We start from the raw sequence: 26,026 nt of genomic DNA, 5'->3' as shown, positions 1-26,026 counted from the left end.
CTAACAATACTTCATTACTTGCAGTGGTGAGTCGACTGGATAAGCTTAGCATTTTGCCAACCAATCACATATTTTTAAAATACTTTATTAGCTTTTTGGAACATATAACGGTACTCCTTCTTGCTCTTCAAAAAATGGATTTACATTACGCATAGGGTTGAGAACCAATTTTTCTGTGTCTACATCGAGAATCACATTCACTTGCTTGCCATCTCCAATCCACCACTTCTTTTGGTCTGAGCTGGGTGGTGGAAGACGTCCCCTGTGCTTCATTAATATGCCAGAATTATCGGTGTCAGCAAAAACTACGCTTTCTGGATCCAAAATTAAACTCCCATCATTGAGCAAAGTCAATTTCTCTTCATCATTCATATTTGATAGTTTATTAGAAATTTTTTTGTAGATTTCAGCTGATAATGCTGCTTTTTTGATTTCATCTAAGACTGTCACTCTGGCCTGGAAAATTGCATATACAGGCCTGTGATCCGAAAAAAGCAGATTTTGGGCACAGCCGTACTCGGTTTGTTTGAGAACAGAACCCCTGCTCAATATTCTATCAGTCCATGCAGGAATACGCATTTTCTCACTGGTGTCATACGTTGTCGTTCCAGGATCAAATTTATAAGTAGGTGGGAAGTCGATTTCCATTTCATGGTAGTATGGAAACGCTTCACCTGCAATCATTTGTTGATTAAGCTGGTCTTTCTCAAATAACTTCGAAAATTCTTGCGCTGTAATCAGTTTTCTTACTTCGTCGTTTGTCATAAGTATTCTATAGTTGAAGTCACCCATCCATATGATCGCATCGTGGTCCTTAATTCTTAGACGTCTTGAAAATCGTATGTTTTTCACAATTGTTTTAAAATCATTATGACGCTGTTCAACATTTTCTAGGCCTGCGGCTAAGTGAGATACCAACAGACAGAATCTAGTAGCTGAGTACTTGAAACTGACAGCAACAGCACCCTTGTTGGAGGTCATACCCCCAAATCCTGTCTTTTTCATATCCCCTTCAATGTGTTTCACCTTCTGATGTTCAGTTTCGCTAATGAACAGCATTAATAGAACACCTCCTAGCTGACTGCTCCAAACGCAGCCATACTTTTTGTCCAGATACAGGGTGTTTATGACACTAAGAACCTTCTTTTCCCAATATTGCTTGATATAAGGATCCGTGGATAACATATGACCTGGTGTCAGTTCGACAACTTCCTCGAGTCCGATAGCATACAAGTCCGGAGGAGGCTTACAGTTAGATGAGCCTTTTGGGCAAATCCAGTCTTTTATATCTTCTGGCGGGATCTTGCCGCTTACGTTGAAAGTACCCGCAAAGATTGTTATATCTTTTTCAAACGTATACGACGCCTTCTTTTGCTTCAAATATCTGATAATTGTAGAATGCAGAGGATCGTAGAGCTTTATTCTTGACCCAAACAGCTTTCCGTAAACCTTTCTATACTTTCCTGGGCTTTTATAATACTTGGAATATGTCCGTCCCAACCAGTATATATTCTCTGACCAAAGTTTGTCATGGACCTGCACGAAGGTTATTGTAACATCCATCGAGGCTTCTTTACCAGCTAATTCCAAGACTTCTCGACTTACCAGTTGCTCAACGATAGTCGATCTTTCGATGGAATTGAATGAGCTTATTCTCAAGACACCAGTCTGTTTACCAACATATATCCCTTTTTTTATATCATAAGCGAAAGCACCAAATTCGTAGATGTCCTGCTTCAGAAGATATAGCAATTTATTTGGTGTTTTCGTCATATTGTATTCAACATTTGTGATTTTCAAGCCTTTTATTTCGGCGCAGTTTTTGTAGGCACTGGCTAAGGCCTCTTGAGATTCACTTCTAGATTTCACAAGGTTAACAATGCTCACCACACCGTACTTTGACGCCAAGTTATCAAAGTGCCTATCAAAAGCTGCTTGGTTGTGTTCTGTGCTTTTTGTAAGTTTGAGCTTATGTCCGTATAATAACTGACTGTCTACGACTTCCCAAAAAAGTGGAGCGTTGCCGCTGATCTGAGTATAGGAAAATATGAGGGTCTCTGTTGTGACTATAATCTCCGTTTCAACAAAACTGGACACTTTTCCGTCTTCATCTATCCCCTCTAACTCAAGTGAGTCCTGCTTGTTTTCTGCCGATATCCTTGAAATAAGTGTTATGGTGGCCGGGGACACCTCGCTGTTGATTGCAACTGTTTTATAAAAGCCCCTCATTAGAAATGTAAAGAATTCTCCGTCAGCTAAATGCCTTTCGTCAACTGAAAGCCTACTCCTCCAATTAACTATTTCTGATATTAAATTCGCATTCCAAATGTAGTTCAAATCTTGATTATCAATCGTGTAATCCAGACTGTGAGCCAACCCATGGTTTTTTAAAACATTAGATATATCGAAATCTCTTGAAAAGAAAAAAGTACCGTCGCTGAATAGCTTTTTTAGAGAGCCACATGGATGCTCGTGTATTAATCTATCATGGTTTTGCTCAGACATTTCTATGAAAAGGTGATCAAACACTTCTGAATCCAGGCTATGGAAATCAACATCTAACACCTTATAAACATTTTCTGATGATACAATCGATGAGTTTTCGGCTTTCCATCTAGGAAAACCAACCTTTTGGATGCCAGATATAACGCCAATATACAAATTACCGTGAATCGACAGGAGTCCCAGTAAACCGTGAAATATTCTGCTTTTAACCTCAGTGTACTTTTGGCTATCTATTATTTCATCATCACCAATGACGCGGATTGAAAGCGTTGGAGTTTTTATATTCTGCGCTTGCTGTTGCTCTTGTCGTTGCCCCACTGGCACAAGTACTCTTTGAAATGATAAATGGTATCCACACGATGAGATGACTATAGATCTTGGATTTTTACCAACAAACAGCTTCATTGCAGCAGCTGCCTTTTTTTTTTGAATATATGAATGCACCTTTGTTATTTGCTAGGTTCAATTTCAGCGATTGCTTGTTCAGCGCGACTTATAACAAACTAAAGTTTGAGACACACATTTAAAATAGCAGAGTCTAGCAAATAAGGCAAGCTGAATTCATTCTGGTTATTCGTATGAATCCTAGTTTATAAAGAAATCTCAAAGAAAGTGAATGTACTAGCATGAGTAAAAATTTCGCAGATTTATGTTACGCATGCAGGGTAGGCGATACCGATAATGTAGATCGTTTGATATCCACAGGGGTCAACTTGAATGCTGTTGATCAGTTTGATAACTCCCCTCTTTTCTTAGCCAGTCTCTGTGGTCATGAAACAGTTGTGAAGCTTCTTTTGTCAAGAGGAGCGGTATGTGATAGAGACAGATATGAAGGTGCTAGATGTATTTACGGCGCACTAACTGATTCTATCCGCGATATCCTTTTACGCTACGACATTTCGAAGGCGGTGGATGTGAATCAGCCATTTACAATGCATATATCATCTTTGATCAAAGATGACTTTTTTTTAGATACGTGTGATCTATCCTGGAGTTTCCATGACAATATTCGAGCGATAGAGTGTTTACAATTGCACAAGTTCATTCTGGCAAGTAGATGTGCTCAGCTCAATTTGGGGCTGATGAGTAATTGGACAGGAAGGCACAATTTTGAACTGCCCAAAGGATGCTCGATGAAAGAGATGAAAATACTTGTAAAATTCATATATCTGCTACCCGTCCTGCACGAAATAGATTACGAACAGTATTCTTCGTTGATAGCTCTTTCACGTGAATGGGGAATGGAATTACTGGCCGAATTTTTGAACAAGGCCCAGCATATATTAGATCCATCTGAAAAGTCAATGTTCATGGCTACTTTTCAGTATAAATTCATGGAATTGGCGAGAGAACAGCTTTGCACATTTGTGAATGATGCTATTCTTAAGAGCAGCATAATCCTTAATTCTCATGAGGAGCTGGATCAAGGACAAAACATAATTTTGAAGGAGTGCTTAGCATTTCCAGATGTTTTGCTAATGGTGAAAAATTTAAAAGACGAACAACGTGTTTTTCCTTGCCATCTTGCAATTTTGAGCCGTGCTCATTACTTCAAACTCATGTTCACACTTCCTTTCTTGGAGAGAACACTCTATAAAAGCCAAAAGAAATCAAAGGATAGTGGTAATTCTTCACCGTTACCACTAATATCTCTCCCGTCATGCGATTTTGAAGTTGCTGTTATAATTATAAGGTATTTATATTATGACAGTTCTGAAATTCCCTGGTATAATGCTATAGATGTTCTTCTTATGGCAGATATGTTAATGGAGGATCGCCTCAAGTCAATGGCCGCAGTAGTCTTAACCCAAAGTAAGGAACTTCTGAAGTGTTGTTCAATATTTGATATCCTTTCTGTTGCGTGGGAGACGCGAATGGAAAGATTGGAGCATTTTGTGGCCAAGGTTATTGCCCAGAAGATACGAAAATATTCAAACGACCCTGCGCTAAAGGAGGCAATACTTCAAAGCTCTAAGCGGATATCTGCCAGACAAGAAACTGACACTATAGAGCTTGTTGACGACATAAGATTTTATCTGTTAGAAAAGTACGCTTTCGAACTTGAAGACATAGAGGTCTTAAGTAGCGAACAAGATCTGGGGTTACTTAAAAGTTCTGGTATCCTCGAATATCAACAAGACATGTCTGTAATTGAAAATATCTTAGATGCTCTCTCTTTACAAGCATGATCTAAACATTCAAGATATATGTATTCATACTATATTCATATTCTATCTACAAAGATGGCAATTATTTTCTTAGCATCTTCCTCCTTATTCACTTCTTGTAGGTTTCAGGTAACCACGATTCATCAACAGAAGTAGGCTTCACGGCTTTGGCTTTCTTAGAATCGGTTTTGAAATAGTTCATGAGTGGTACAACAAGGACAGCGATGAGCAGAGCAAGAATGACTTGGACTGAAATAAACGCAGGATTAAAAAAAGACATTGGAGGTGGTGATACAAATATTGAAAGTGGACGTATGCCCAGCCTCATGGGCTTCTGGTCTTGAACGACTGCAACTAAAGGCGCCACATAGAAGGAGCCTTCAGGAAGAATGAGCTGAACAGCAGTCTGAAAGTTGAGTGTTCCATTGACTGGAACTTCATAAGGACCAACTGCTCTCTCAGATATATTTGCAACCTGATAGCCTTCAGGGTTACTAATAACATGCCCGGATATTCCTACCACGGTTATGTTGACCTCTTCATTATTCTTCAAAGTGAAATTGAACGTGGCATATTCTTCAGCAGCAAACTCTACTGGACTGTCAAATTTTAGTTCAGGCTTTTCCAATATATCGTACGTGACATCAATATCGACATGCTGGGGCTTCTCTTGAGAGCTCTCGGTAAAGTCGACATGATCATCACTTGTATTCTTGTCGCTAAAAGAGGCGATTGTTTCCTCGATTGCGGTTGCATTTACCAAAAAAAAGCTTAGAAAGAAACTGCAGAGTAATTGGATTGCTAGCATGATCTGTTATACTGTGTCTTTATATGTCCAACAAACAATAGGGCGCTTCTAACAGAATGGAAGTGTTTTTTACGTGTCAGTTTTCAAATTGCCCCAGGTAAAAAGCCAGGGTGAGGCATGATAATCACATGGTATCTGAACCTAAACTTTATATAGAATAAAATATTAGTTTTTTATTACAAAGATAATTAAAATTTCAATGTGTTTTTTATACAGCATGAATAATAAAATTCTTATATGAAAATATGTTTTATAAAATATAATTGTCTATGGTTTCCGAACAAGTTTTCTTTAAATAGAAAAAAGAAGAGAATCTGCTAAAGAAATTTAAAAAAACTCTTTATAAGAGTATGTTCGTGGGCTGCATGAATATTTAGTTTTAGTATGTAAAATTTTAGACTCTCACCAAGACTAAAGAAATGATTAAGGGAGTAGAACACGAGGGTATATATATCGAATTATATGAGAATAAAGGCGTCAATGATTTGACACTATTTCCTCACTTTGTTTCTCAACATTTTCAGAACGATTAGATAACGTATGTTGCACCAGCGGTACAGCTTCCTGATTACCTCCATTGTTATGGTTTCCATCAACCTTATTATATGTGTTTGCTTTTCTGTTGCCCTTGTAATTTACTTTGCGATTACGATGCCTTGCTTCTGAGCCCTGATTGTACGGGGAAAACTGATATGGCATATGATAGTAAGGGATATCTTGCAATTGTTGGAAGCCCCCATTGTAGGGTAGGTTCCATTGTTGCTGAGAGTAGAATTTGGATTTATAATTTGGAAAACTTCTTTGGTAAGCAGGTAAGTTTGTTCTCTTTTTGTAAACATTGAGAGTTCTTCCTTTCATCTCTGAGCCATTATAAACTAAAGCCCTCTCCCGAGAAAGCTGATCTTCGAACTCGACGTAGGCATATCCCTTAGGTACCCCAGTGTTTTTGTCATAAAGCAATGTTATCCTTTTGGGTGTGCCGCAAGTATGGAAGTGTTCCTCGATTATTTCAGGAGTGGCGTCCGATGTAATATTGCCCACGAAGATAGATCTAGAATCTGTTTCAACCTGTAATATATATCGCTCCTCTTTTGTTAATCTTTTTGAGTCATGTATGGCAGTAGTATCAGTGACAGAAGGCCTTTGAATTTGAGGAACGGTGTTCTCGCTGCTACTATCAGTAAAAGCTGCATTTCTGTTGACAGAAACCCGGGGGTCATTAACCGACAGCTTTTTGACTTCCTGACTCAGTACATCAACATGACCTCTTTCTTCATCCGTAGTTTCATCAGCAGTGTCGAGAATGTTGTGCTCATCGTCAGTTGGACGTGCTCCATGTTTTCCGTCATTCTGAGAGTTCATATAAGGAGTGCACACAAATTGGTCTCTTTATCACGGCGAAGGACAATTGACAAATGTCAGAACTAATAATACTGTATTATTATGAGAGTTAATTTGGATTGTCGATGTTTTTTTGGAAAAAGGCGCCGGAGATAGCTTTTCCAAGGGAAAATTAACAAACATTTGCGATGAAGGCTCTCATTGTTAACATGAAACTAAATCTGAAGTAGTTTTGAATACCTATATCAACGCTGGACCCGACATTCAATTGGTTGGGAAAGGCGCCTTGTGACTGCTATCATCTCAACATCTGTGGTTCTAATGCAGCACGTGATGTGATATAGCTTGTGGGGAGTTCCAGGGGCCTTTGCTTTTTTGAAAAATTTTCAATTTTTCCCATATTAGTTCAGATGAGATGAGCTGCTCTCCAGAGACAAATCCACTTAATACCACCTAAAAAGTACACATATAAATATATACATATAAATATATACATATATATATAATTCTTCTGCTTAGTGTCTGACTGGGAAAGAGTTTTGGCCAGCAAGGAAGACTTCATTCAATTAGAAGTTATAACTATGACATCCGTAAGGAAAAGAAAGATGAGAAAATCATCCCTCGGAAAAGCCACAAGAAGGACGAAAGATAAGCAAAGGAAAGTGAACATTCGCTCGAACTCTATTATTGCAGCAAATTGGGATCATTCTCTGACCATGTCTCAAAATTATAAAAAACTTGGATTGAGATCGAAATTACAAAAACCTGCTGGAGGTCAAGAGACTGATTTGAAAAACGTGGTAAAGAAAGCACCTTCCATTTACCCTAGCTTCGACCAGGAGACTGATGATGAGGATCAAGAACTTGAAACAAAAAATAGTAGCGAAGAGGAAGAGAAGGTAAATGAGTCGGAGTTGAATAGTGATGGTGACTTCTTAGCGGGGAAAATACCCGAAGGTGAGGCAAGAATTCAACGTGACGACAGTGGAAATGTCGTTAAGGTAGTGTATGGTACAATGAAGGCTTTTGACATTGACCAGGATGTTTCAGAAATTAAGGCACAACTCGAACGAGATGGTAAGGAATCAAAAACCGAAGTTATCAAATTACTAGAAGAAATTGCCAATAGGCCAGTTGTGACAAAAGGAAGGGAGCAGAGTGAAAGGGAGGTTGAATGGTTAGAAAGACTGTATAGAAAACACGGAGACAATTATAAACGAATGTTTTTTGACAAAGAGCTGAATATCTACCAGCAAAGTGAGGCTGACTTGAGGAGAAGGGTACTTAAGTGGAAAAAATTGCATAATATAAACTGAATTGTTTTGTTATTGTGAAATTTATTCATCAATACAGTTTGTAAAATGTAAAAAATATTAATAAATATCCTACATACTTTTGATCAATTTGGCTCAACAAAGGCTCGGTAGGTAACAAAATCCTGATCGTGCGCTTCAAGATCTATTGCAGTGTTTGCAGCAACGAAGAAAACGAAGCCCGACTCAGCTTTCAATTTGATAACTCCTGAAGTTATGTCACCAGCTCCTTTCGTGGTAATGATGATACTGGGACCAGCCAAAGGTTCGAAGTGCCTTTTACCAATACCTTTGGTGAATGTAGTCTGAATAATGGAGAACTCTTGAATTGGAGGATTGAAGCAAACTGATTCGCCTGCTCCTGATGATCTTTCGAAATCTTCCGGTTTCATCTTTTGCTCTTCGACAGGGTCATACGCATAAGTCAACATCTCTACAAGATTTTTCACGTCTTTAAACTTTGGAGTGAAACCAGCTCTGACTACATTGTCGGATGCGGCCATACATTCAATTATATCACCATTGATATAGGCATGAGGATCTTTGGCTCTCAAAAACATCGCTTCACCGGCATTTAGTTTACAATGATTCAATAATAAACAGCCACAAAATAGACCAATATCGTAGGGAAACTGTTCATTCAATCTTATTATCAAGGAGGCCGAATCTGATTTGTTGAAATCCTCAGGGTGATCCCGTGCTCTTTTAACCAATAAATGAGCATTATCAGTGACATCTTTCTCTGAAGCATTCATAACTTTATCGAAAACAGCTTGCAACAATTTTTTATTTTGATCATCATCTGCGCTGCCGGTTACTGCATCTGGTTTGGCATTTTGAATGAATTTCTCGGAAGTTTCGTCACCAACAAGGGCTCTCAACTCTGGGACACGTTTCAATTCGTCTGAAATCTCATCAAGCGGCTTAAATCCACAGAGACCTTCAAAATCAGTAATTGCAATAGCCATTTCTGGTTTGTGATTATCATCAGGATAGTTTTTAGGATCCTGGGCACGTAGAATTTTACCTAGTGCCTTATCAGGGTGTGCTTGTATAGATAAAACCTTTTCAATCGATAAAACCTTAAAAAGGAAAGGCAGTTCTGTTTTAGAGCCAAATTTCTTTACAATTCCTTTTCCTAACATCTTATCTGGTTCACTGGCAATTACATCCCTTAAAGATTTTTTATCGCCATGACGATAGGATGGAACGTTGGTATGAGTGCCCATCCACAATTCGGCATACGGCTTATCCTTTTCAATCTTGACAGAGGGATCAGAATGAGCAACGTACTGTGCCACGGCCGACGCAGAGCCAATCTTGCCCCAATCATATTGTTGGTAACCTAATGCGAAACACGTTAAATTTGTTAGTTTGAGTTTGTTCAAAATTGGGAACATCATAGTGAAGTATCACATACCCGCATCCAATCTGAACAGTTTGTCAGTCATATTGAAATATTTATACAATTGTTTGTATTTGTTATTTTGTTGAGGCTTATTTGAAGTGGTGTTTGTTGTGTTTGAGAAGATACAGAAACAAAAACTGTTTTTCCACGGCTACGTGTTCCCACTATGGGAAGTTGACGTCTAATTAAGCAAACTTTTAACGCGACACACGATTTCTTCGAGTAGAAAGAAAAGGCAAAGGTCACACGTCCTACTTAGAGATTCAAGTCTTCAGATGCTGGTACATCTCAAAATGAGTATTGAATTGCGAATTTCTGAGGCTAATCATGAGAGTAAAGTGACTGTTACCTTTCATTCAGATTACGACCCCACTGCAGACAGTATCAGCGAGCACCGTGAATGTCACCCTTTCTTAATTGACAATATGAGTAATATGCACTCGAGTTCATCCTGACATCTTTCAACCTTTTGATAACGAATTTCATCCTGAGACGTCTATGGAAACAGGCGGCTGTTGAGTTCAATTTAGGGTGTGATTTAAGCTAAGACAGGATGAATCTACTTTCATATTCGTCAGATCTTGGCCTATAGTACACCTTGATAGACATCAAAGATTATAAATGAGGTATTTAAATAAAAGTTATCAACAACCACGCGACATAACGAGTCTCATTATGAAAGCTACCTGTTACAATAGCAAAACTTATCAATATCACTGCTTATAGACAAGAATTTCAACTCCGTACTCAATCTGTGATGTATGAAATACAGTACAACCGTAATCCGGTGTAGACTACTATTGATTTGTTATTCCTGTCTTGTGCCTTGGTGCAGCTTTTTGCGTACACTCTATTTTCTTGATGGGTTCAGACACCCCATTTTCCCGTAAAAAGAGTGAGGGCCCACTCCTTTGCTAAAAGTTTGGGTCCTGAAATAAAGAAGATAGCTAAAAGTTGATATTAAAAATATTTTTTGAACAATAAGTAAAGAATGAACGCTATTGTATTAGGGGCTACTGGTTTATGTGGAAGGTCACTGCTGAAGAACTGCGAATCCTCAGGCCAGTTTTCGAAAGTTTATACGCTTGGTAGACGATCTTTACCATTCGACTCTACCTCGCAACAGTTGGTAGAGAAGGATAGTAAGAAATGGTGCGACATTTATCCAGATGATAACATCAAAATCTTCTTCTCCGGATTAGGAACAACTAGGGGTGAAGCAGCAGGTTTTGATAATCAATACAGGATCGACCATGATTTAAATCTGGAGGTGGCAAAAGTAGCAAAACAAAAGGGGTGCTCCACAATAGTCATTGTGAGTAGCTCAGGTGCAAATGAGAATTCGTATTTTCCGTATTTAAAAATGAAAGGTGAGATTGAAAGAGATATAATAGCCCTCGATTTTGACAGAACCATCATTTTAAGACCAGGTGCTCTGCTAGGAAATAGATCTTCCGATAAGGGCTTGTTAAACAACATTGCAGTTAAGGTAACCGGTCTTTTTTATCGAACAAGGTTGGAAAAATGCGTTGGTTATCCAGTTTACGGCGACGAAGTAGGAAAAGTCGGGGTACACTTAGCTCTCGAGAAGTCAATAGCCATTGCTGACAAGAAAGTAAGGATAGTGGAAAGTTCAGAGATTCTTAAAATTGCTAACAAGATCAACTAACTGAGATTTTATTCAATCGTCTATGTAAAACTTTTTATAGTATATGTTGTTTAACTTCAAAATTTTCGTTATTGAATTGACGCGCTAAAAAGTGCAGGGGAATATAGTCGTCACTATAATAATATGTAGAAAGATTCTACAGCGACGTCCAGCAAATACTGTGGTGATGGGTGAAGTGGAGAGGAATTGCTACGGTGTGGTGATCGATGCAGGGTCATCTGGCTCAAGAATATATGTCTATAAGTGGGAGGATCCTACGTTTCTTTTACAGCATACTGATGATCAGCAACTATTACACTCTGTTCCTAAGATTTTTCAGAACAAGGACTGGACATACAAAGTCACCCCAGGTCTTTCCTCATTCAAGAGTAGGCCAAAAAAGGCTTTTTCGAAACATATTAAGCTTTTGCTGGAGTTTGCTTCGGAAATAATCCCGGAGGAGAAGCTTCACAGCACTCCTGTGTTTATACAGGCAACCGCTGGTATGAGATTGTTACGCAAAAAAGAGAGAGACGATATAATAAAGAGTTTATGCCATGGTATAAAGCACTCGACCGCATTTCTTCTCGAGAATTGCGAGTCTCAAATTCAGGTGATTGATGGGGAAATTGAAGGTCTTTACGGCTGGTTAAGTTTAAATTATCTTTATGGGCATTTCAATAGTTACGAAGTGTCTAGACAAGACCATTTCACTTTTGGTTTCATGGATATGGGTGGCGCTTCCACACAAATTGCATTTGCGCCTAGTGACCAAGCAGAAGTTTCTAAGCATTCAGATGACATAGCCTCACTATCTCTGAGAAGCATCAATGGGGATATCCAAGAATGGAATGTTTTTGTGAGTACATGGCTCGGCTTTGGTGCAAATGAGGCTCGAAGAAGATACCTTGTTCAGCTAATTAACAGCTTACCTGAAAATTCAAACAACTACCATGGTGATGATTACAGCAGGACTGAAATTACAGACCCTTGTGTTCCGAATGGTTGCAAGACAAAATTTAAATACGACGGTCAAGAGTTTAAGATATATGGCTCCGGGAACTATGAGCAGTGCTCAAAATCTATATACCCTTTGCTACTAAAGAATATGCCTTGCAGAGACAAGCCTTGCCTCTTCAACGGAGTACACGCTCCTCAGATAGACTACTATAGAGACAAATTTATCGGAACATCTGAGTACTGGTACACTGCCAATGACCTTTTTAAACTAGGCGGTAACTATAACTTTGAAGAATTCAGCTCACACGTCAAGGAGTTTTGTAGAATGGATTGGGAAACCATCAAAAGCAATAGCGAGGATGGGCTCTATAATTCCATCTCGGTCGACCTACTTATAGATTCTTGTTTCAAAGCAAATTGGATTTTAAATGTACTACATGAGGGTTTCAATCTTCCTAGGGTGGGAATCGATAACATCGAATCGCCAAAAGATGGCAATACTCATCCTTTATTTCAAAGTGCAGACAGTGTTCAGGAGAATGAGCTATCATGGACTTTAGGTAAAATATTGCTTTATGCTTGCGGGAGTATCAAAGCAGGAATAGCTGGTACAACTGTTGGCGTTAAACCCAGCGAGAATTCCTTGCTTGCCCACAACTTCTTACCTGGTTCTTTAAGAGAAGTCAGACGTGATAAGGATTTATCGGCTGGGATTTTCGGATTTGTTATAATACTTTTAGCTATAATGATATGGTTGAAATCCAGGGGTAAACCATCGAAACATGGCTGGTATAAAGTTGTTAATGTCATGAAAATGAAATTAAGAAAATTCAGGCACTTAGCAAGTGTACCCGATCCGCAGTCAGAACTAGAACTTGGAAGCTTTGATAGCAATGTTACCAACGAGATTTTTGACGAAAATAAAGAGGGATGCAAGTACCGGAGCAAGAGTATGTTCAATCTTCCTGCTGAAGCCATCAAAGATACGAAGTATCCAATTCGATCAATGAAAACGCCCAGTAGCCCCTCTTCTCCCATAATATCTACCCTGCCATTTCCAAATAATTCAAAATTGGTGAGACCTGCCTTTTCATTGGCGGACTTCTCGAAATTCAAGGATGCCAAATTCAATGACTAAATGTCATTGAATGACTGATCTAATTGTCAAAGTTGAGGGAATGCGCCTTTGGGCAGAACCTCTTTCTTAAATTTAAGCACTCGTATCTTAAGTCAGGGGTTTTTAAATATGCTCGAGCTGGTGATACTGCCTCAAACTCACACCAAAGACAGCGCTGACGACACTGCCAAATCATATGTGGTATGTGGTATGCTAATTGCTGGTCATCTGAGTTTTGTTTTACGCCGAATATCACGTTTTATTTGATTACATATATCTCACAAAGCAATCATTCAGCTCGCATACATTTATGGGTCACGTTCACAAAACTCTGGCAAGCCTTTGCCTTCTTTTTCACCGTCAGTTTCGAGTGGGATATACAGGCTCGTTTAACAGTTGAAGATATGGCAACTGAGCAGGATGACGGTACAATCTTAGAAATTTTTATTCTTCTATTAGGATGCATCACTCAAGATAGTATAATCAGCTTGAATTACTTTGTGTGCCTTTTTTGTTTTAAAGCTTATTGTAATCAAAGTAATTGTAAAACGCAGTGAGCTTAATCAGTCAAAAGTTAAAAGAAATTACTATTTAGAGCTGAAGGCTCGGGTGGATCGCCCTCTATTTTTCGTGAACCTGTTTAAAGGAGATATGTTAATTTGATGACTCGCAAATCTGTGGTCTAGCCGGAAATTTTCCCAGTATCAGCACTAGAAACGGATAGATGTGCAAAAGTCACTGAAAAAATGGTCTATTGTTAGACAGTCGCAGCAGATATTGTTTAAGCTGAGGTTCCAGAGGTGGTAGCGGCTTGATAGTGCCAGTGGCCGTCTTTTTTTCGATCAAGATTGACGGCTCTTTCGCTTAGACTTGCTTGCACTCTTATCCAAAATGCATGAAGAAACCCGAATCAAATCCCTACCAATGGCAATGCAATTATTACAAGGAACAACTTCTTTGTCATATTGAAAGGGACATCGAAGACAGAAACGTAGTTCATTGAATAAAAAGGAAATTCATTCCCATGTTTTTCTGAGAGCTCGAAGAAAGCAACAGGATCATAACTGTTCTTGTAACGTTATTTTAAAAGAACGTAGGACTGGCGTCAAATTCGGGCCATTTTGTTGGTATTTTCTATGGAAGTTTATGGATTACAGATGGCAATCAATGCCAGGCCATCCGTAAATTAGGGCTCTTGTGGCAATTAATCCTATCAAATATCCCAATGTTGAAATATAAATCGATATTGTAAGATATATTAAAGAGATGACTTATAAGCATAAAAAACAAGACAATTGGTCTGTAAAACCAAATAAACGAAACCAGATGAAGCCCTAACAGAATATCAATCGATACCGGAAAGATATCGGATGATACTCTATCGCGAGACGTTTACAGTTCAGGAATCTGACTACGAAGGAGTCTATGGAATGAACACGAAATAACAGTTGTACTGTGAATTCTATGGGACTAGAAATGGTGTGATGACGATGAAAATCCTTCGCTCGTCGTAGTCTCTTGTGGTTCGATAGGTGCAAAATGTTAGGTATAAATACTGACGTATTTTCCAAATATTAATCCAAGTTCAATCAGTTTTATCTCGATTCATGATATAGAAAATCAAGGACCTATATATCTCTATAATTGAATATCATAGTATTATCATCAATGTCAAACCAAGTTACTATCGACAACGCCGAAGAAAACATTCTTTCCAAATACCCAATGTTTTTCAGAATCGAGCATGAAGATTAGCTTCGAAAATGCGTCAAAATCTAACGCAGATATAACCAGAGAATCTCTTAAAGACCTTTTCGAAAAACTCGAAGCTTCTCTCGTATTTGTCATTTTGTAATTTCTATTAATCCATGCGGGGAAGCGGGAATCGTCTTATACGCCTTTTTCCATAATTTTGAAAATTTGAAAATTTGCATCTACGCGATGCGATGGGATGCGATGAGAAGAAATCACACTTATCAAAAAGAAGTGCACAGGATCAACTGTATAGGCAAGATCTTGACAAACTAGCAAAGATTTATTTAGAATGGGTACAAGAAAACGTACTTCTAAGAGAACCTCCACTCGTATGAGGGAAGGTATAAAAAAAAAGGCAGCCGCTCAAAGACGTAAGGAGAAAAAGATTGCAAAGAAGGATCCAACATGGAAATCAAGAGTCAAAAAAGATCCAGGTATCCCAGCCAATTTTCCCTATAAGTCTAGAATTTTAGAGGAAATTGAAGTAGCGAAGTTGAAAGCTCAGGAGCAAAAGGAGCTGGCTAAACAGCAAAGGTTAGAAGCTAAACAAAGACTTTTGGAACAGGGTGATGGTATCACGGACGATGGTGGTGAAATTAGTGAGGAAGATGATGCTAATGGGTTAGCTGCATTGGTTGAGTCAGCTCAACAAGCGGCAAAAGAATATGACAATGAGGGAGACGATGACATTGCCAACGAAGACCTGGATATTGTTAACTACGAAATCGATTTTTATAATCATGATGATTCTACTGAGCAGGGTGAGTCGGAATTAGATAAATCGAGAAAAGCTTATGATAAGATTTTTAAGACTGTTGTCGATGCTTCTGATGTTATCTTGTACGTTTTAGATGCAAGGGATCCGGAAGGGACTCGTTCAAGAAAAATTGAACAAGCTGTTCTACAAAGTCAAGGCAAAAGGTTGATTTTAATTTTGAACAAAGTTGATTTGATTCCACCATATGTTTTAGAGCAATGGTTGAACGTTTTAAAATCCAGCTTCCCAACAATTCCCTTGAGATCTGCGCCAGGTGCAACTACAAGCACGTCCTTCAATAAGAAATTGACACAAACCGTTACTGCTAATGCTCTGCTTGAAGCCTTAAAGACCTACTCTACAAATAGCAACTTGAAGAGATCTATCGTGGTTGGTGTTATTGGTTATCCAAATGTGGGAAAATCTTCCGTGATCAATGCTCTGTTATCTCGTCGTGGTGGTACCTCTAAAGCATGTCCTGTAGGAAATCAAGCAGGTGTCACGACAACTATGAGAGAGGTCAAAGTGGATAATAAATTGAAAATCTTGGATTCTCCCGGTATTTGCTTCCCCAGTGAAAGCAAGAAAATGCCAAAAGTTGAAAAGGAGGCTGAACTAGCTTTATTGAGTGCTTTACCACCAAAATACATTATTGATCCTTATCCTTCCATATTGATGCTCGTAAAAAGATTATCCAAATCTGAAGAAATGACAAATAGTTTCAAAAAACTATATGATTTACCCGCAATTCCTGCAAATGATGCTGATACGTTCACTAAACACTTTTTAATTCATGTTGCACGTAAAAGGGGAAGATTGAGTAAGGGTGGTATTCCAAATTTAGCAAGTGCAGGTATATCTGTTTTAAATGATTGGAGAGATGGTAAAATTTTGGGCTGGGTATTGCCCAAGGCCTCAAAAGTACTTTCTGATTCTCAACCTTCAGGCAGTGCAATAGGTAATGGTGTTTCATCGGCACCTAAAAAGGTAGAAGACACATCAATCGTAACAGAATGGTCTAAGGAATTCGATCTAGATGGATTGTTTTCCAGTCTTGACGATGCCATCAGTGCCGAAAAGGAACAAGACATTGTCGATCACAATTAGAGGATATGGTAGCTAAATGAACTTTCAGATACTTAGCCTTTGGGATCGTAAAGAAGGAACCATTTTATAAACTACATGTACATTATCATATATGCACTGATATGAAATAGAAATCAAATTTTTAAAATATAAATTAACTTTTATTTAGGCGCGTAATGTAAACAGGTATCATTTGACTACACTTCTTAGCCAAAAAGAATGATGAATTATAAAGTAGGTGATCGTTTGAAGATTGAGGGGAATTTTTGCACCATACGGTTTGTTGGCGTCTTTCCAAAATGGCCCTCTTCAACCACTTACGGTGTTGAATGGGATAATTGCAATAGGGGTAAGAACTGTGGTGTATATGAAGGTAAAACCTACTTCAAAACGGCTTCAAGATTCGGTGGCTCTTTTATCAAAGAATCTGCACTTAGCAAGAAGGTACATACCTCTGTTACGTTTTGGCAAGCAATTGTCAACAGATACATGTCAACGTCTGAATGGGATATCTTTTATTTAGGCTCAAAGAAGATTGAAGCCGTTGGCATTGAAAAGTTAAATGAGAAGAATAAGAAACTGAAGTCTTTTACCAAGATGTCTTTGGCCGACCACCTTATATGCGATGCATTGATGGATGATGGAGAGATGCAGCTTGTCAAGGAGAATCTTATTAATTTGACAGAATTGGATCTATCGTATAATCTTCTGTCGAATATTGATTATTTATGTCAAATAATATCACATTTAACTAATTTGCAGACTATCGATTTGTCCGGTAATCGGTTTGTAGGGCGAATACCACACAATGCATCATATTTGTTTACCCAAGTTAAATCGTTGTCGTTGGTAGATTGTGGCCTGGATAATGAACAACTTCGAAATCTCTTTATGATATTTCCTTCAATTGTAAAACTCGATATAAGTAAGAATGCGCTTTTGGACATCGAAGATGAAAAGCTGGTTTTTCCTAAAAGCATGAAGGAATTGGATTTTAATTACAATAAACTGAAGCATTTATCACAAAACCTCTTTGGCCCCAATATTGAAATCTTGAATATGTCTCATAACGAAATAGAATTTGTGGAGGTGGGATTCTCCCTTTGTTTGAAAAATATTGATCTATCATATAATCGCATTAATTGTTGGGAGGCAGTCGATCAACTAAATGCGAATTTTCCTCAGCTCTATTCGTTACGAGTGAATAAGAATCCTCTACTTTGGAAAGATGATATCTCCAGCTTTTATGAAGTTATTGGGAGACTAAACAACATCAAAATAGTAAATGGCTCTTTTCTATCTGATGAATTGAGATATGAGGCTGAGCTCTTTTTTGTCTCAAAGTTGCGAGATGGTGAAACGTCTCTAAACAAAAGCTTGAAACGGTGGGAGCTTCTGTCACATAGGTATAGAATTACACCAACCAGCATGGTACCAATGAAGACGGGATTAGATCAAGTTTTGCTTGAGGTTAGCCTTGTGGATCAAGATAAACATAAAACCGAACATTTAACAGTATTGTCTTCCTACAGCGTACGTTACTTAAAATGTATATGTTGCAAGAAGCTTAACATGAATATGTTTAGGATAAAAATATATCATGGTGTCTCCTCTGAAGTAGTTGATGAATTAGACCGTGACTTCTACACCTTGAGTCATTTTAATATTAACGATGGAGATACAATCTATTTGAAGACCAAGTAGGTTCGCATTGAGTATCCATGCCAAAGAGAGCTATCAAAAAAGCTTGTCGTATATACAATCACTTTGCTTATTCTACGGTAAAGTTCCATAAAGGATCATCCAAATGATGAATCATTTCGACTCCGTGCCCTTTGTTGATAGACTTTATTTCCTCTGTACTCATCATCAACTTTCCTACTGCCATGGCGCTCACCTTATTTTCCGCATTGATTACAACAATAGTGTCATTTTCGTATCCAGGAGCGGGTGGGAGTTTCGCCCCAGCTGACGTTAAACCTGGACACATTATGTTAGCGCCAGATAGAACAAATTTGATTGCACCTCTGTCAACCTGGACAGTTGGGTAAGCATCCGGAAATTTGTGAACGAGTTTCAAGCTAGGAATCAGTTCGTCAAATTTTTGGAAGAAAAACACTTCGCCATCAACAGTGTACAATTGAATTTTATCTTCACACTTTATCAGTTCAATTTGACTTTTTTTAGGTATTAATTCATCAATGACATCCTCCAATTTTGGGTACTGCCTCACAAGTTTTGCTTTCAAAGTTCTCTGCATCGAAGATTTCACCTTCGATCTTGAGTGGACATCTTCCTTCGTAAATCTAATTTGTTAAAAAGCGGATGCTATGTTAGTTTTTCATAATTATGATTGAGCTATGAGAATGAATTAAGATATCATACTTTCTGAACATAATTGATGATCGATTGCGCCCTTCTTTGGTCAGATTACATGTTTGTTTGAAGCACTTAATTTTGTTTTACCGAAATGCTGTCTATGTATAGTCAATCAAAAAAAATTCAAGTGCGACTACAATGGTCATCTGTCACGAAGAGGGTCAAGATATAGTGGTCATATATAGGAGAAAGGAATGATGGCTCATGGTATTCCTTTCAACAAAAGGTTGCTGCGGAACTTGAAGCCCATCTCAAGCTTCAAAACATTCTGACGTTGGATTACTTTTATTTTCCCTAAAAACATTTTCTTATAACAAAAATCCTTGTTCAGAGTGGAACCTGTTCACAGTTGGTGGTTTACAATGAGAAGATTCAGAGTGCTGGAGGCACTTCGTTTTATCTTCATCTCCCGCAGGTATAAATTTGAGTCCTCATTTGAAATTCTAGAAGAGTTTTTGTCTATTGCGAGTCACTAAAATATCGAGAAGGGGAAAGTAAGAAAGCCACGAAAATACCGTTTAAATAACAAGAATGCAAAAATTCAAAATATATTCTGCCATATAAAGAAGCTTTTGGTTTTTTCAAAAGTTCTTGGGCTCTTTTGTTTTGTTGGAACATCCGGCGTCACATATCGGATCTCTGACGCACAGTGAAACGTCGTGCGACTTATGCATCTTAAAACTGTGACAGAAAATAAATCCACAAAAAGAGTTTTAAACTATATAAATGGTATTCTGAAGAAAACATCTATTGAATAACGAGCTTTTATTGCAAGAAAGTGCTAAAAAATTAGGACATTTCACGACTAAGTGGAAGCACTTCATTTGACTTAGACAGACATTGCTAAAAGGTAGCAGTAAAAGCATTAAAAATTATGGCAGATATCGCAAGTGATGGTGCAACACTTTTATCATATACTTCAATCAGTAATATCTTTCCAGTTCAGTCAAATGATCTCGAAAATGCACACAGTGCCTCATCTTGTGGAACGAAATGTCCTATTAAGGATGACAAAACACAGAAGAGATCGAGCTTTTTTAAGAATAAAAACGGTATCAAGCAGGGTCTAAAACGAAAATTATGGAAGAAAAATGAAATTTCAAACCCAAAAATTTCAACAGATGATGAAGAATCGACTAGCGCTGATGGGGACTCTGTTTTTGAGACTTCGAGCATATACTCAGATACCGAATCATGCACACATAAACTTAGATTTTGGTTGAACTATGAGATGTCTGAGTTATCTTCAAAAAAATGCGAGAATTTTGATATGGGGCTGTCTACAACTTTTCCAACTATTCCAAATCCCTATGCTACTTGCCATCAAATAATGGATCCTCTACAAGATGAAGCACATTTTCCAGGCAGTAACGAAAAAGAAAATAAACGCCTAACTGAGGCTTTGTCTGGACAACACTCTGAAGTTCTGACGAAGTCACTGAGTGGAATGCCAGATGTTCCACAAAATCAGTCTAAATCACAACAGCGAGTAGAAGTTCAAGCTGAATGTAAAACCCGATGTTTTGAGTCAAACAAAGAAAGAGAACAAGAGCGAACTCAAATTCAAAAAGAACCTGATATTATCATATATAAAAGAGTTCGCAGGCATCGTATAAGATTCTGGCGAAACAAATACTTGCCAGAAGATAGTTATAAAGGAAACATCACGGAGTTAAGGATTTCAAGAATCACGGCTCGTATTCTAGAGGCACGTGAAAGAGCCACTAAGATCGCATTTGAAGCAGCAATATTTGCAAGAAGACGCAATACACGAAAAGCTATAATATATTCATGTGCAGTTGCGGCGGCTTGTTTCGCAAGGGTCAAACATATCGATAAAACGCCAGGCGCCAGTCATGGTAGCCTCGCAACTGAGTACATGAAGGCTTCAGAAGAGGTAGCCAAAGCCTCACTCACCAGTCGTTTTTATAATAAGGATTACCATAAATTGAGAGCAAAGTTCAATGAGCACTTTCAATATAAAAATAACACTGATTATTTTAGGGCCATAGTTCCAATACCTGTAGAAGATTTGGACAAAAATTCAGGTGCATATCAGATGTATAAAAGGATGCAGAGAATACCTAGGCCACCGGTCTTGGACAATACGGTACTTCAATTTCATTTAGACAGACTAAAGAAGAAGGATCGAGAGTTTGAGATTAGATATCTGAAATTTTTGAAAGAGACAGGTATGACAAGAATTGAAATCAGCATTCAAAAAAAACCACTTCTCAGTCCATAAGACCATTTACGGTCTTTCTTGATTCAGACAGGAGTGCTCTTTTTGCATGGGCAAAATTGATGTAGGAACTGTGGGAACAGGCAGTGACGCAAAAAAAAAGAACTCAAAATGCATAGCAGCCTGCATCTGCCAAGTCCAAAGCGAAAGGGACCAAACTACTCTTTTGAGACTTTTTTTGAAAATTTTGGGTGTGAATATATCAAGACATCGTTTCGCTGTAGATAAACATATTTACTTCATCGATTTCTAGTAAAGTGACATAGTTGAGCAGCGAACTTCCTGGTTGTTGTGACACTAACCAAAATAAACATTCTGATTGCTATGGATACTTAACTAAATTGATCGTATGGAATTTTCATGGTCCAAACGATTTACTTAGATGAATGACGTTTTTTCTTGGTCGCTTCCGCAACCAGCTGTTCGAATATTTGTGCCTCTTCCTGCTCCACTTTCGTTCTATAAGATCTTTGAAAAACTTTGCCTAAAAGTAACAATGTTTCGCCTCGCTTCAATCTTGTTTCTTTATCAACTCCTGTATCTCCCAGTACTTTGTCGCAGACAAGTCTTAAGGTTGACATTATTTCGTATTTCGAGCCGTACCATGCAGCAGAGAGAACTTTACCCATCAGCAGTTGCTCTTGCACAGCAAGTTCCTCTGGTGTAGGTTTTGATATTTCATTTCCATGCTTGTCTAGTTTAATACCCATTGATTCGCTTACTTCTTTCATTTTTTCTAGTTCTTTCATTGTACTTTGTGCATCAATCGCAGCAGAGACTGTTCTCAAAGTATCCATAAAAACTCCTCCTGAAGCTTTCATGGACTGAAAAAACCCTCCGAAACCTAGCGGTTTACTGGCAGCAAGAAAAATTCTTGCCCTTTCACAATATACATCCCCAATTGCATGTAATATATCTAGACCAAAAGATTCCATTTTCAAGAGATTTCCTTCTTCTTCAAACTTTTTTTCAAACGAATTCTTGCAATCCGCATCATAAACACTCTCAGTCAAAATTGACAGTCTCTCTACTAACTTTTTGGCAAGCACATCGACATTTTTCTCCTTTTCTACTTTTAATTCTTCTTCGAATGCCTCTAACTTACTTTTTTTAGGGGCTTCAACATCCTGCTTTCCACCGTCAATGTTAAGCTTGAGCATTTCGTCACTTACGGTACCTCCCGTTTCTTGATTGACCTTTACATTCTTGCCATCTGTTTTCCCATCCTGACTATTCGCCTTTTCCTTCTCTGCTTCCTCTGCAGCATGCAATTCTTCCTGCCTCTGCAAATTTTTCAGAAGAGTTAGTTCACCAATGTATGGCTCAAAGGCCTCCCCACCAAATATAACGGAAAACTGTTCTGCAGCATCTTCAAATCCGCCCTGCGGAATAGCTTTTTCCTTGCCGTACTTATCATAGTTAGTACGCAAATCATTGTTACTTAAAACTTGATAGGCTTCCGATATTGCTTGAAATTTCTCAGTGGCGTTAGGATCCTGGCGATTTTTATCTGGGTGTTCCTCAATAGATTTCTTCCTATATGCTTTTTTAATCTCCACTGCCGTGGCAGAGGGAGCTATACCCAGTATATCGTAGTATTCAGTACTGAAAACCATTTAGGTAGTAAGGGCTAAACTATTTAGTGCACAGAAGATATTCAATCCACCAAAGGTATCATCTCTGTGTATATCATGGAGCCTCTTCGAAGTCATCGAATCTTTTCAATGCTTAACATCGATAACCTCACAGAGATTGATTGCTAATTTTAAATCGCTGTGTACGTAAGAATACGAATGAAATGTCTATTTAGGATTGGGTTGCCTCCATACAAATAATCCTGGTAATGAGACAGCATATTTGGCATGGAGAAAGTACAGAATTATAAAGGTTACGAAGAAATCTGTTCAATCAGTAGTCTCTTCACTCGCTTCAGTCTCCTTTTCGTCAGAGATCATGACAGGTTTCACTGGTTCTTCTTGCGTTGAATCATCCTGATTGAGGCTCAATTCTTCAGAGAGCTTTGTATGTTGATCGGGGCTTACATAGTCATCAATATGTGAGCTCTTGGGAGATTCATCAACGGCAAAACTGGCTGCGTTGTTTGTCATAGGACCACCTTCTGACCTCAAAAGGGGCAATTCATTAATCTGCGTTTCTGAAAGTGATGGTCGTCTTTCCTGGATACCTGCACTAATGAGTCCCTGTAGATTGTCCGCAAGATGATGTGGAATCTCTCGTCTCGACGAAGTGATGTCCTGCGGTTTCATTCGAGTTTTACGTTCCTTCGTATAAACGATACTCCAGGTATTGAAGACCTCTATCTCATTGTTAGAGTCTTGAGTCGAAATCTTTTCAATTTTTGAAATATTGGTTGGTAGCTTGCGTCCGCGAGGTCCTTTGGATCTATTATGGCGTATGTCGCTCAGTGACTTGTCTTTGGAGGTCAAGCCTTCTTCTTTCACGGACGTTTGTTTCAGCTTTTGACTTAAAGAAGCAGGTAGGTTACCTTGCGGTGTCATTCCGGGCAGTGCAAATATACCATTCAGATTCTGCGCAAATTTAGCTTTATCATTACTAGCTAAAGAGTGAACTTGTTGCGATGGACGCTTGAGAGTTATTTCTGGTTCTTCGGGCTGGGTTGAGGTGTTCGTTTTGGCAGGTATGGAATGTTGTTGTATTTCCTCTTGCTGTTGCTTTTGCAGCATCTCTTGAAAAGCCGCAATTCTGGATGAAGGTTTCTTAGGAACAGGTGGAGCTGCACGCTTTTTTACTGTAACGGTCTCTGAAAGACTGTCCGTACTGTCTGTGTTCAGTTTCGTAATTGGGACTTCACCTTGATTCTCGTTATCTGGATTTGATTGCCCTGTTTTTTGTTCTGCAATTGGCGGCTGGTTCTTTCCACACTCTTGAGCCTGTTGAGAGCTGGTCTCTTCTGTTGGAATTAAATTTGTACTTGGCGCCCTCATTTCTGGTACAAATCCGGATTTACCTTTTTCCATCCCTTTGTTTATTTTCTTGGGCCTAGCTGGAATAGCAGGCTCAGTTTGTACTTCTTTCTCTTGTTCCTCTAGTATTCCAGGGTAAGCATCAACGTGTACCTCTGCACTCTGACCTCTTGTTGGTTTGGTGTCACTTGCGGTTTCAGCTTCAATACCATACTCGCTCAAGTCGTCTCGCGACTCTGCAAATGGTGTGGAAAGCTTATCTACGGGACCTTCTGAGGCTTTGCTCAGAAGGTTGCCCGATAGACCAAGGTCGCTTGCAGTGGAATCCTTGGAGATCCCAGTAATCGGATCTTCGGAGTATTCTCTATCTGCTGAGGCCTCTGGGGCTTGATTAGATCCGGCAGGTCTCTCTCTCTTGATTATCCCATGCCTGCTGATCAAATTTTGCAATTCCCTCAATTGCTCACTAGTACCTTCCGCTATATCATCAAGCCCCTCAGTAGTATCAACCTTTTCAGTGTTTTCAGCACTAGTTGGTGGAGCGGAAGATGTCTTTTCTTCTCCGGTTCCTTCTTCCGTTTTGAATTCATGCGGTGGTTGACCAGATTGGATCAACGGAAAATCAGGTGCTGTTTGAGACTTCAAAGGACGATGTAAGGGAACTCCAGGTATGCTACTATCGGTTTCGTCAGCAACACGAGAATTTTCTGTCCCAACAACAGATGGAGTTTCTACTGAGCCGGGAACGATCTCTTCGCTAGTTTTCCTCCTCCTCACGGGTCTATTTGGAATTTTGGGAACTTGCTCAGTTGACATTTTTCACCACTAGAGACTTACTGAGTACTTAATGCACCTCTAGTCGCTACTGTACCGTACTTTTTTGTTTTGTGCTTGTTTGCTGCACTGCAGTGAAATCGATCAAAGGAAAGGGGTACGCGCTTTCATTCGAAGGGTAAAAATACAATATAGTACCAGACAAAGCTAAGCAACGGATGAGTACAAGATATGAGTAACTCAAAATTAGCAATATAGTCGCCACGAGCTGTTATTGAACTATGTCGTTACATCTACTATATACTTACATATACAACAAGCATACATGTATTCCCGCATCGAATTGTAAAGCATCTTGGAGTCTCGATTCTTAAGCCGAATAATTCAAACGGAAGATATCGTTGAAGACATAGTAAGAGTTGCCTTCTGGTATCAAATGAAAAACTTGGGAGAAACGCTGAGGATTCTGTTCTTCATCTATTAATAGATCACCCGTGATCATGACAAGAACATCGCCGTTAGGAGAGGCAGGTTGCGCGTCCAAAGTGGTGATTCTATGTGTAACCCTTTGAAATGGTAATGAAACTAGTTTTTCCACGATATCCTTGGAACCTTGCAATTGACTCGTTTCAAAAGTCAACATCGACTCATTCCTGTACAGATTACCAAGTTGACTTCTGTCGTTGTCAAACTGGTTGTAATAGAATTCAGTAAATTGTTGGGCTAAAGCGTTGAAATCTAAGGACATTGATGATTATAGGACTTGTGTGTACAGTGTAAGCTAAAATAAAATGTTAATCCAAGGCACCTAATTGCGAAT

The 26,026-nt window shown here is 38.7% G+C and overlaps 15 protein-coding genes across 15 annotated transcripts; 7 read left to right on the top strand and 8 right to left on the bottom strand.

Annotated features, from left to right (window-relative positions):
* Positions 1–87: 87 nt before the first annotated feature.
* On the bottom strand, positions 88–2,910 carry INP51 (phosphoinositide 5-phosphatase INP51; the record flags this gene model as incomplete). The annotated part of the gene is made up of 1 exon (XM_037289586.1): positions 88–2,910. One exon carries the CDS (start codon positions 2,908–2,910, stop codon positions 88–90), a length of 2,823 nt encoding a protein of 940 aa, XP_037145481.1.
* Positions 2,911–3,131: 221 nt separating this feature from the next.
* HG535_0F02650 (uncharacterized protein) lies at positions 3,132–4,694 on the top strand (the record flags this gene model as incomplete). The annotated part of the gene is made up of 1 exon (XM_037289585.1): positions 3,132–4,694. One exon carries the CDS (start codon positions 3,132–3,134, stop codon positions 4,692–4,694), a length of 1,563 nt encoding a protein of 520 aa, XP_037145480.1.
* An 88-nt stretch (positions 4,695–4,782) lies between these two features.
* IRC22 (Irc22p) lies at positions 4,783–5,481 on the bottom strand (the record flags this gene model as incomplete). The annotated part of the gene is made up of 1 exon (XM_037289584.1): positions 4,783–5,481. The coding sequence occupies one exon, from the start codon at positions 5,479–5,481 to the stop codon at positions 4,783–4,785; it is 699 nt and encodes a 232-aa protein (XP_037145479.1).
* Positions 5,482–5,958: 477 nt separating this feature from the next.
* On the bottom strand, positions 5,959–6,843 carry SGN1 (Sgn1p; the record flags this gene model as incomplete). Its single annotated transcript, XM_037289583.1, has 1 exon — positions 5,959–6,843. One exon carries the CDS (start codon positions 6,841–6,843, stop codon positions 5,959–5,961), a length of 885 nt encoding a protein of 294 aa, XP_037145478.1.
* A 560-nt stretch (positions 6,844–7,403) lies between these two features.
* Positions 7,404–8,138, top strand: NOP16 (Nop16p; the record flags this gene model as incomplete). The annotated part of the gene is made up of 1 exon (XM_037289582.1): positions 7,404–8,138. The coding sequence occupies one exon, from the start codon at positions 7,404–7,406 to the stop codon at positions 8,136–8,138; it is 735 nt and encodes a 244-aa protein (XP_037145477.1).
* An 83-nt stretch (positions 8,139–8,221) lies between these two features.
* Positions 8,222–9,586, bottom strand: PMI40 (mannose-6-phosphate isomerase PMI40; the record flags this gene model as incomplete). The annotated part of the gene is made up of 2 exons (XM_037289581.1): positions 8,222–9,480; positions 9,556–9,586. The coding sequence occupies 2 exons, from the start codon at positions 9,584–9,586 to the stop codon at positions 8,222–8,224; spliced, it is 1,290 nt and encodes a 429-aa protein (XP_037145476.1).
* A 948-nt stretch (positions 9,587–10,534) lies between these two features.
* Positions 10,535–11,212, top strand: FMP52 (Fmp52p; the record flags this gene model as incomplete). Its single annotated transcript, XM_037289580.1, has 1 exon — positions 10,535–11,212. The coding sequence occupies one exon, from the start codon at positions 10,535–10,537 to the stop codon at positions 11,210–11,212; it is 678 nt and encodes a 225-aa protein (XP_037145475.1).
* Positions 11,213–11,378: 166 nt separating this feature from the next.
* On the top strand, positions 11,379–13,289 carry YND1 (apyrase; the record flags this gene model as incomplete). Its single annotated transcript, XM_037289579.1, has 1 exon — positions 11,379–13,289. One exon carries the CDS (start codon positions 11,379–11,381, stop codon positions 13,287–13,289), a length of 1,911 nt encoding a protein of 636 aa, XP_037145474.1.
* A 2,023-nt stretch (positions 13,290–15,312) lies between these two features.
* Positions 15,313–16,887, top strand: NUG1 (RNA-binding GTPase NUG1; the record flags this gene model as incomplete). The annotated part of the gene is made up of 1 exon (XM_037289578.1): positions 15,313–16,887. The coding sequence occupies one exon, from the start codon at positions 15,313–15,315 to the stop codon at positions 16,885–16,887; it is 1,575 nt and encodes a 524-aa protein (XP_037145473.1).
* A 198-nt stretch (positions 16,888–17,085) lies between these two features.
* Positions 17,086–18,570, top strand: PAC2 (Pac2p; the record flags this gene model as incomplete). The annotated part of the gene is made up of 1 exon (XM_037289577.1): positions 17,086–18,570. One exon carries the CDS (start codon positions 17,086–17,088, stop codon positions 18,568–18,570), a length of 1,485 nt encoding a protein of 494 aa, XP_037145472.1.
* Positions 18,571–18,637: 67 nt separating this feature from the next.
* TMA20 (translation machinery-associated protein 20) lies at positions 18,638–19,262 on the bottom strand (the record flags this gene model as incomplete). Its single annotated transcript, XM_037289576.1, has 2 exons — positions 18,638–19,172; positions 19,252–19,262. 2 exons carry the CDS (start codon positions 19,260–19,262, stop codon positions 18,638–18,640), a joined length of 546 nt encoding a protein of 181 aa, XP_037145471.1.
* Positions 19,263–20,119: 857 nt separating this feature from the next.
* Positions 20,120–21,490, top strand: HG535_0F02550 (uncharacterized protein; the record flags this gene model as incomplete). The annotated part of the gene is made up of 1 exon (XM_037289575.1): positions 20,120–21,490. The coding sequence occupies one exon, from the start codon at positions 20,120–20,122 to the stop codon at positions 21,488–21,490; it is 1,371 nt and encodes a 456-aa protein (XP_037145470.1).
* A 371-nt stretch (positions 21,491–21,861) lies between these two features.
* Positions 21,862–23,103, bottom strand: DJP1 (Djp1p; the record flags this gene model as incomplete). The annotated part of the gene is made up of 1 exon (XM_037289574.1): positions 21,862–23,103. The coding sequence occupies one exon, from the start codon at positions 23,101–23,103 to the stop codon at positions 21,862–21,864; it is 1,242 nt and encodes a 413-aa protein (XP_037145469.1).
* Positions 23,104–23,391: 288 nt separating this feature from the next.
* AIM21 (Aim21p) lies at positions 23,392–25,248 on the bottom strand (the record flags this gene model as incomplete). The annotated part of the gene is made up of 1 exon (XM_037289573.1): positions 23,392–25,248. The coding sequence occupies one exon, from the start codon at positions 25,246–25,248 to the stop codon at positions 23,392–23,394; it is 1,857 nt and encodes a 618-aa protein (XP_037145468.1).
* A 328-nt stretch (positions 25,249–25,576) lies between these two features.
* On the bottom strand, positions 25,577–25,954 carry NTF2 (Ran GTPase-binding protein NTF2; the record flags this gene model as incomplete). The annotated part of the gene is made up of 1 exon (XM_037289572.1): positions 25,577–25,954. The coding sequence occupies one exon, from the start codon at positions 25,952–25,954 to the stop codon at positions 25,577–25,579; it is 378 nt and encodes a 125-aa protein (XP_037145467.1).
* Positions 25,955–26,026: the final 72 nt, after the last annotated feature.

Source organism: Zygotorulaspora mrakii, chromosome 6 (genome assembly GCF_013402915.1).
Source record: "Zygotorulaspora mrakii chromosome 6, complete sequence".
In the NCBI taxonomy this organism is placed as follows: domain Eukaryota; kingdom Fungi; phylum Ascomycota; class Saccharomycetes; order Saccharomycetales; family Saccharomycetaceae; genus Zygotorulaspora; species Zygotorulaspora mrakii.
This window is presented reverse-complemented; position numbering and strand designations above follow the sequence as displayed.